The sequence below is a fragment of the Elephantulus edwardii genome, unplaced genomic scaffold (assembly GCF_000299155.1).
Source record: "Elephantulus edwardii isolate Elephantulus edwardi_28Jun2011 unplaced genomic scaffold, EleEdw1.0 scaffold00187, whole genome shotgun sequence".
NCBI lineage: Eukaryota > Metazoa > Chordata > Mammalia > Macroscelidea > Macroscelididae > Elephantulus > Elephantulus edwardii.
In genome coordinates this window covers 1,862,660-1,871,630 of record NW_006399937.1, presented here as the reverse complement: position 1 = coordinate 1,871,630, position 8,971 = coordinate 1,862,660, and the positions used below count along the sequence as shown (strand labels likewise).

The window sequence follows — 8,971 nt, the reverse complement described above, 5'->3', positions numbered from 1 at the left end:
ATGGCATAGAGAGCTGAACAAAAGGGAATTTTCTCAAAGGGAAATTCAAGAAGATATAATATATGATATAATATGATATAATAAAATCTGCAAAGTTAGGAAGCCAAAATATGAGAACAAAACGCTTTTTTTCAGCAGAACTTTAGTTTTTAAAAAAACTAAAAAGATTCAAAACTTAAGGTGTCATGCTGAAGGATTCTGTAGGTAGAATATTGAACGGTGCAGGAACATCAACAGAAAAGAGAAGAAATACATTAAGTCACTGTACTGGGAAAAAAGGTTTGATGCTCAACATTTAAAGAGGTAGCATAGAATTAAACACCAATGGAACTAAAGGAAGAGGTTCGTATTGCATAGTAAGCAATGTTGCAGTTACAAAGCTCCAGTAATTAATACTATACCTTATGACATCTTTCAAGAAAGGAACACAATACTAGAGTTGTTTACTTTAATAAGTTAAAAAAAAGGAAGACAACTACTTAGCCAGCCTATTGGAAGATATTAATATTTATAACAATTACAAAAGAAGATTATCCAACAAAATGAAGAAATTATTTAACAATATTGTTACTATTATATGCAAGTAAAATCATGCTAAAGATAACTAAGAACAGGTTGCAACAGTACATTGACAGGGAACTGCCAGAAGTTCTTAACGGGGTTCCAAATAGTATGTGAAAGGAAGTATGTATCATTACTAATATTGACTTGATCTTGGCTGAAAGCAGAGACTATCAGAAAGATGTTACCATGTATTTTTTTGAGTACACAAAGATATTTTACTATGTAGATCATAAAAATTATTGGTATATTGAAAAGTATGATAATTCCAGAGCACTTAAGTGTGCTCGTACAGAATTTATCTTTTGACCAATAATTAATCATGACATTTACATATAGTAGAACTTTATTTAAACCCATACATACATATAACTCTTGAATCATTATAACAATACTATTCTATGTATCTTATTTTTAACTTCATTTTACAAAGGAGGAAACTGAGGCCCAGAATGGATAAATAATTTGATGAAATCTTCATCACTCAAAATGATAGAGATGAATCCCAACCCAAACAGGTAGCTTTTGGAGGTTATGTTTCTGGCTACCATGTTGTGAAAAATCCACCACCATCAACATTGGTAGAAGGAAAATTGACCATAACTGTCTAAAGAACAGAAAAAGGGACATGGGGTTACAGGGCCATGAACATCTCTCTGAAAGGGCCAAAAGGAGTGAGAATAGTAGCACAGCCTCTCACCACCCTAGGTCAGAAAGCAGACAAAGCCCCGGAGGCCAGCCCCATGGTACCTCTAGAGTCACACCAGCAGCAAGAGGTTCTTTTATTCATTGTTGATTCATAGACTCACAGTTGGGGTTCCACGACTAGGGTTTATTTAGGAAGGAACTTGGAGGATTGTGGAGGGAGACAAGGCAAGAAGTATCACCCAATGCAAATCCAGCTTTTAGCTGAACAATCCCAAGGGAGAATTCCTCAATTAGTCCAGCATCTGGTTTTAGTTCAGCAACACAAATTCAAGAAACCACTGACTTCCTTAATCATCCAGCAAGGTTTGCCTCAGAGCACTTATTATCTGCTTCTCCTTCCAGCATCCAGCAAGAGCAGCACAACCTTTAACTATGGCCTTTATCTCAGGACTCCTCTGGTTACTACTTGCCACAGTTTCTCCACAGCAATGACACAGTCTCTTGACCACCATCACCACGGTCTTGCCACCAGGATCTTTTTCTCTCAAAAGGGTCTTGCACTTGTCTCCCTCAAGTCTTGCCACTATACATCTTGCTACTCAGTGTGAGCATCACTCTCTCACTTTAGTCTTACAGCTGTTCATAATTTGCAAGACCAAGTGCCTGCAGTAAGGTAGCTGGAGACTAAAGAAGGCTAAATGTAATGGCTAAGAAAAGCCTACTCTTAAGCTAACACTGCAATATCAATGGCTGGAAAAACCCAGAGAAAGATAAAGGGAACACAAAAAGTCACAGTGGAAGATTGCCTTTTTTTTTTTTTTTTTTTAAAGTCACAGTGGAAGATTGCCTTAAGAAATATTGTGACTGAAATGGTCAAGGTGGACTTTTGAAATAATAAAATTCACACAAACCATTAAAACAACAGAAAAACGGAAAGATTCAAAGAACAATTAATGTGAGTGCTCCTGTCAAGGAGCTTGCTATCAGGATAGAAAAAAAAATGGAAAAGAAATATACATCCTCACAAATATATCAGTCATTACACTGGAGTGAAACTGACTCATCACTGATCTTCCTGTAGATTTTTGAAGGGTTCAAGGAGGAGTCTGTCCCTTTTTCTTCAAAAAGTCACTGGTCCCTTTAAAACAACAGAGAGACACTGACTTTTGTTTAGCAGCAAAACCCTTAGGAGATATTCTATAAACGTTCTTCTCAAAGTACACAGATACCAAAAAATTATGAGTCAGGTTAATCAGGAAATATTTACAAATGATACTGAACTTTTGATTTAACACTTCAAATGCAAGTGAGGTAAGGATACCCACTTGTAGGAATGACCAGTAGATAAGTAAATATGTTATCTCCCTCTCCTCTCTTGTATTATACTTAATAGCCTGAAATAGCAAGACTTTATGCATCAGATATTTGACCACCTCAGATTTATAATACAATCAGGAGAAACTCAACCTGGTTCAGCCTTCCCTGGGCACCACAGTCACATGGTTATGTTGCTACAGTTTAGCAGCAATAAAAGAATTACAGACAGTCAAATTCACGCTTTCTACTGTGTTTGGCAGTATTTCTATTCACTCTGTGGTGAAACTTGGGGATTGAATTAGTAACAACAAAATGAAGTGCCAAAGATTGCCACAAAAATGAGAAGGAAAAAATGACTCTACTTTTATTTCTGTTCCCAGTGATCTGGTGCTAAATCCACCTGCACATGTCAGACTGTGTAAGAACACAATAGGGTTCTTTATTGCTGAATCTGCAAAAGAAGTCAAAAGGTAATTTTTCAAAATTACTTTTAGGGGGGAACACTAAAGCAAATACAACTTAATGGCAGTCAGACTGAGTCAGCAACATGACTCCCTGATGTTAAGCCTCACATTAGTCATTCTTGATCTGCTTTCATTGTCCAGAGCTTTATTTTACTGTTCCAACTGTCACAGCGATGTGACTAATCCTGAGCTAATTGAAAGATGTGGCTGCAAATCCAAGAGTCTACATGGTTGCATCAAAGGTAACTATAATTTCTATTTAATTGTCCATAACCCAGCTTCTAGATATCTGACCAAAGAAAGAGGATTCTAAAGACAGTACTCCTTTCAACTTGTCAAAAGGGCATATATCTCTCCATTGGGCATACAAAGTCATGCTTTTAGACTTACTTCAGCTCCTTCATAGGTCAGGCAAATGAGTTCCAAAGAAGTTTATGTCCAAAGTTATGTGGTCATTTGGTGACATTGCCAAACTCAATCCAGGCATCTTGTCTTTAAGCACTTCTCATTTGAACTGGAAAACATCACCTCATAACTGTTCCTGAGTACTCATTTTCCATGGACTGTGGGAGACTTAAAAGTTACACATTCTGACTTAATCGAAACTAGACTTAGAGTTGTTGAGTCAATTTTGACGTATAACAACCTTCCATGGGGTTTCAGAGGCAGTAAGTATTTATGGGGGGAGATTGTCCTTTCCCTGGCAGAACACCAAACATTCGAATCCTTGGAATTCAGTCAACAACACAGCACACAATTTACCATGACAGCCATGAAAATGTAACTTTCCTATTTCCTCTGAAAGGACATACCACATAAAAGCAGAAAAGGGGAATTAGCTTAGAGCATTCATGATTATTTAGTATCTCCCAGTTCAGACTTAGTTTCTTCCAGGTATGTTTAGTGGTGTTTTTGTTTTGTTTCTTTGAGATCGATTTGATACATTTAGAGTTTTTAGATGAGCTCAGGTATTTCAAACCTAAAGTTCAATTAAAAGTTGAAGGTTTTTATCAAGTGTTTTCTTATCTTTTAGATGTTCTTCTAGCATTCTTTCCAGAATGCTTCTTAAATGTGTTTTAACCTTCTTAAGGTCATGGGTATTGTTGTTGTAGTGAATTAGAAGATAACCTTTCCTATGAGTCTTCAGTGACCCATCTCATTTTCTACGGTTTGTCCATGATAATCTCTGAGAATTTTTTTGTGGTTATCTTAGATTGTTACTAGACATTGCTCTAGAGGCACCTCACCAGAATCCAAGTGAAAGTCAAGTACCACTACCCTCACATATCATAAAGCCCCTGTAGTCACCTATTTAGCTACTCATCACCAATCTGCAGTAACCAGATTTACATGTATGCAGTGTAATGAGATGAATTCTTTCATGGGAATCCAAGTCTTAACCTTTAAATATATAAAGATGTCCTTGTATTTACATATCACAAAATTTACATATAATGCAAAGATTGTCAATACAATTGTGCAGCCATTACCACTGGAAGTTTTAGAACCTTTTCAATCGCCACACCCACTCTTCCTAAAATGTCATACCTATTAGAAGTCACTCCCAATCTGCCTCTATCAACACTGACAATCATTTATCTACTTCCTATCATTGTGGATTTACTATCCTGAATATGGCAGATATATGCAATAATACAATGGATTCTATCTTTTTTCACATAGCATATTTTTAATATTTATCTGTCTGATGCACATATGTGTACATCAAGATTGTATTTTTTTTCTCCATACCTATTCAGTCTGTATACTGAACAAATTATTGAAAAAATTATACTTTAAAATGAGGACAGCTACATCAAGACTTCTGATTCTGGCCATGGTTTTCAAATCACTTACTATATATCTGAGAGCTGGACAATTAATAGGGAAGCTAGAAGAAGAATTGATGCCTTTGAGTTGTGGTGTTGGAAAAAAGCACTGAACATCCTATACACTACCAAAAGAATAAATAAATATGCCTTGGATAGGGTGTAGCTAGAATGTTCTTTGGAGACAAGGATGATGAGGCTTCACCTCACATACTTTGGGCATGTTGCTAGGAGGGGTATTCTTTGAAAAGGGACATGATGCTTGATAGGGCAGAGAAGCAGAGGAGAGGAAAACTGAACCAGGTGGATTGACATGGTGACTGCCACAATGGGCTCTAGTGTGTCAGGAAGTCTGAGAATGGCACAGGGGGTCAGATCCACTGTTCATAGGGTTACCATGAGTCATACTCGACTTGATGGCATCTAACAACAACCATATAAACAATCTGTGGTATACATTTGATCCAAGCTTATTTGAAGAAAGTGAAGAAGACTTAAATATTTACTGCAGAAGATTAAAGAATACAGTATTCAATATGAGTTACATCTCATCATAAAGAAAACAAAAATTCTCACTACTATATCATTAGGCAATATAATAATAGATTAAAATAAGGCTGAAGTCGTCAACAATTTTGTTTTATTTGGATCGACAGTCAGCATCAATGATAGTAGAGTACTAAAAAAAAAATCAAAAGACATGTGTTTCATTTGGGAAATCTGTTGTCAAAGACCTCACCAAAATCCTAATAAGTAGGAATGTCCATTTAAATACATCTTATCCAAGAAGTAGTGTTTTCAGTTGCTTCCTAGGCATTGAAAGTTGAACAATGAATAGAGATAACAGAACTGATGTGGTGTTGATGAAGAGTATTGTACATATCCTAGCCAAAAAAACCCAAGTAAGTTTATCTTGAAGGAAGTGTAACCAGAGGATTTATCAGAGGCAAGGAAAGGTGACATTTTATCACACTTGCTTTGGACATACTTTTAGGGGGTGGGGGGGAACCACTAAAAATAAAACTGGGGGTAGGGAAGGGGTGAGCAGGGAGAAAAGTGCAACTATGAATGAATGGAAGTCCAAAATCTCTGTAGATGTTCATTGAAATTAATTAAAAAAAAAAAGAAACACACACACACACACACACAAATGAAAATAAATTAATTAAAAAAAATAAAACCAAACATTCGTGGAAGAGAGATACCATGCTGTGAAAGTTACAGGGTCAGTGAAAGAGGAGAGAAAGACCTTCCATAGCCTGAACTGACACAATGACTACCACAATTGACTTGAGCGATCAGCTCTGCTGTTTATAGCATTGCTGTGAGTTGTAGTCAATTTGATGATATCTAACAACTACATTCACCTACATTATAGTACATATCAGCACTTATTTCTTTTTGAGGTTGAGTAATATTCCATTGTGTACATATGTTACATTGCCTTATCCATTTATCACTTGAGTATTTTGGTTCTTTTTATTTTTGGGTTTTGTGAATATGTTGCTATAAATATTAACATACAAGTGTTTGAGTGAGCATGTCTTTAGTTCTCTTCAGTTCTCTTGGATCTATACCTACAACTGAGAGGTATAAAATGATAACTTTATGTTTGATTTTCAACTATGCAAAGGCTTTTGACTCTGTGGATCACAACAAGCTATGGCTGACTCTGAGAGGAATGGGAATCCCAGAACATTTGATTGTGCTAAAGGGAAACCTACACTTGGACAAAGAGGCAGGGAGATCCTGGATGCTTCAAAATCAAGAAAGGGGTCCATCAAGGATGTATTTTGTCTCCATACCTTTTCAGTCTGTATGCAGAACAGATCATTCGAGACGCTGGGCTGTACAAGGAGGAATGTGGCATTAGGATTGGTGGAAGAATCGTCAACAACCTGCGTTATGCAGATGACACAACCCTGCTTTCTGAAACTGAGGAGGACCTGAAGTGCTAGCTACAGAAGGTCAAGGATTGCAGCCTTCAGTATGGATTGAAGCTCAATATCAAGAAAACAAAGATTCTCACCACTGGGCCAATTGGTAGCATCAATATGGATGGTGAAGAGATTGAGATAGTTAACAGTATTCTTTTACTTGGTTCCAAAGTTAACACTCTTGGTAACAGCAGCCAGGAATTCAGGAGATGAATTGCATTGGGAAAGTCAGCTGTGAGGGACCTCTCAAGAGTACTGAAGTCCAACGATGTCAGGCTGGAGACTATGGTGTGCCTGATCCAGGCTATAGTCTTTGCAGTTATGTGCTATGCATTGGAGAGTTGGACAGTGAGTAGGGATGATAGAAAGAGAATTGATGCCTTTGAGTTGTGGTGCTGGAGAAGAGTGTTGAATATACCATGGACTGCTAGGAGAACAAACAGGTTTGTCCAGGAGAGGGTGAAGCCAGAATGTTCCCTGGAGTCAAGGATTCTGAAGCTTTGTCTGACATACTTTGGGCATGTTGCAAGGAGGGACTGGTCCTTGGAGAGGGACATGATGATTGGGAAAGTGGAGGAGCAGCGTAGGAGAGGAAGACCCTCAATGAGATGGATCGATTCTTGAGTGGAGTGGTGGGAATGAGTGTGATTGAAACGGCGAGGTTGGCACAGCATAGAACGGCGTTTAGGGCTCTTGTACATAGGGTTGCTATGTGTCACAAATGACTTGATGGCACATAACAACAACATATAATTGAGAATCATTAAAAACAATTAAACTAAAACAACCCTAAATCCTCTGACCTTTGTATTTGCTACTGAGCTCTTCAATCACTGAATCAACAGTGTCCCTCATGATTGAGGAAATTTTCTTCTGTTCCTAGATTTTAAAATTTTTGTTTCATTAAAGAGCAAAGTATTATTGACTTTGTAAAATACATTTTGTTCTGAATCTCTGTTAAAATCACCATGTTGTTTTTACATTTTATTATATGCACATCATGTATTGTGTTAATTGATTTCACGTATTAAGTCAACTTTGTATACCTAGAATAAATCCAACTTTGTCATAATGTTAAGTCCATCTCATATTCTACTAGTTCTGCTTTGATAACATTTTGTTTAAGAATTCAATGTCTATATTCAAAGGAGCTGTTAACATGGACTTTTCTTTTTTGTGTGTTATTTTATCTGCTTTGCCATCAACTTCTTCTGGTTTCATTAAATGAGTCAGATAGTTCACTCTTATTTATTATAAGAATTTATGGATGATTTGTATTTATTCTTCAGTATGTTTGTAGATTTTTTTTTTATCTGTGAAAATGTCTAGGTCTACCCTGGTGGCCTAGTGGCAAGAAGCCTCACTGTATTACTAAAGCCATGTGTTTCAAGGCCACGCTGTGCTCCATGGGAGAAGGATAGACAATCTCTTCCCATGTTATTAACTGCCTCTGAAAACTTGCCAGAGAGCCACAAGTCATTTCCAACTCTATGATACACAACAGCAACAACATCAACTGGTAGAAGCGTCAGTCAATAAACCATACAACATATTGTATTGGGAGATTCTGCTGTCAAGGATCTCTTTGAAGTCCCAAAGAGACAAGAAGTCCGTTTAAAGACTATGGTATGTCTGATCAAATTAATAGTATTTTCAATTATTTCATTTGCCTGTGAAATTTGGATAATTGATAAAGAATAAAGAATGTTGCCTTTGAATTACAGTGTTGGCCAAGAGTACTAAATATATTGTAAACTTTCAAAAGAGCAAATTGCTTTGTCTTGGGAAAAGTTCAACCAGGTTGCTCCTTAGAAACAATGATGGTGAGACTTCTGCTTGTATTTTTGGGGCATGTTATCAAGAGGACCCAGTCTTCAGAATTTATATTTTGTAATCGTTCTGTCCAGGTATTGAGTTTTGGTTTATATCAGTTTAGACAGGTTGTGATTTTCTAAGTATTTATCCATTTCCTCTAGATGTTCATATTTGGTTGAGTATGTCTTTTCATTATATTTCATTTTTAATCTTTTTATTTTAGTTGGTTCCATTGTGACAGTGCCAGTTTCATCCCTTATTTGGATTATTTGTGCCTTTTCCTTCTTTTCTTTTGTTAGTTTTGCTAGTAGTTTATCAATTTTATTGACATTTTCAAAGAATCAACTCCTGGTTTGTTGATGGTTTCAATTGTTTATCAGTTTTCTATTTCATTTATTTC

The 8,971-nt window shown here is 36.6% G+C and overlaps 1 protein-coding gene across 1 annotated transcript in view; it reads left to right on the top strand.

The window, feature by feature from the left end:
- The window catches only part of KCNU1 (potassium channel, subfamily U, member 1), a 311,810-nt gene that overhangs the window by 105,881 nt on the left and 196,958 nt on the right, over nucleotides 1–8,971 (top strand). Inside the window, exons 18-19 of the mRNA XM_006896651.1 lie at nucleotides 2,907–2,996; nucleotides 3,132–3,232. Coding sequence (XP_006896713.1) covers nucleotides 2,907–2,996; nucleotides 3,132–3,232 — 191 coding nt within the window. The remainder of the gene's footprint in view (nucleotides 1–2,906; nucleotides 2,997–3,131; nucleotides 3,233–8,971) is intronic.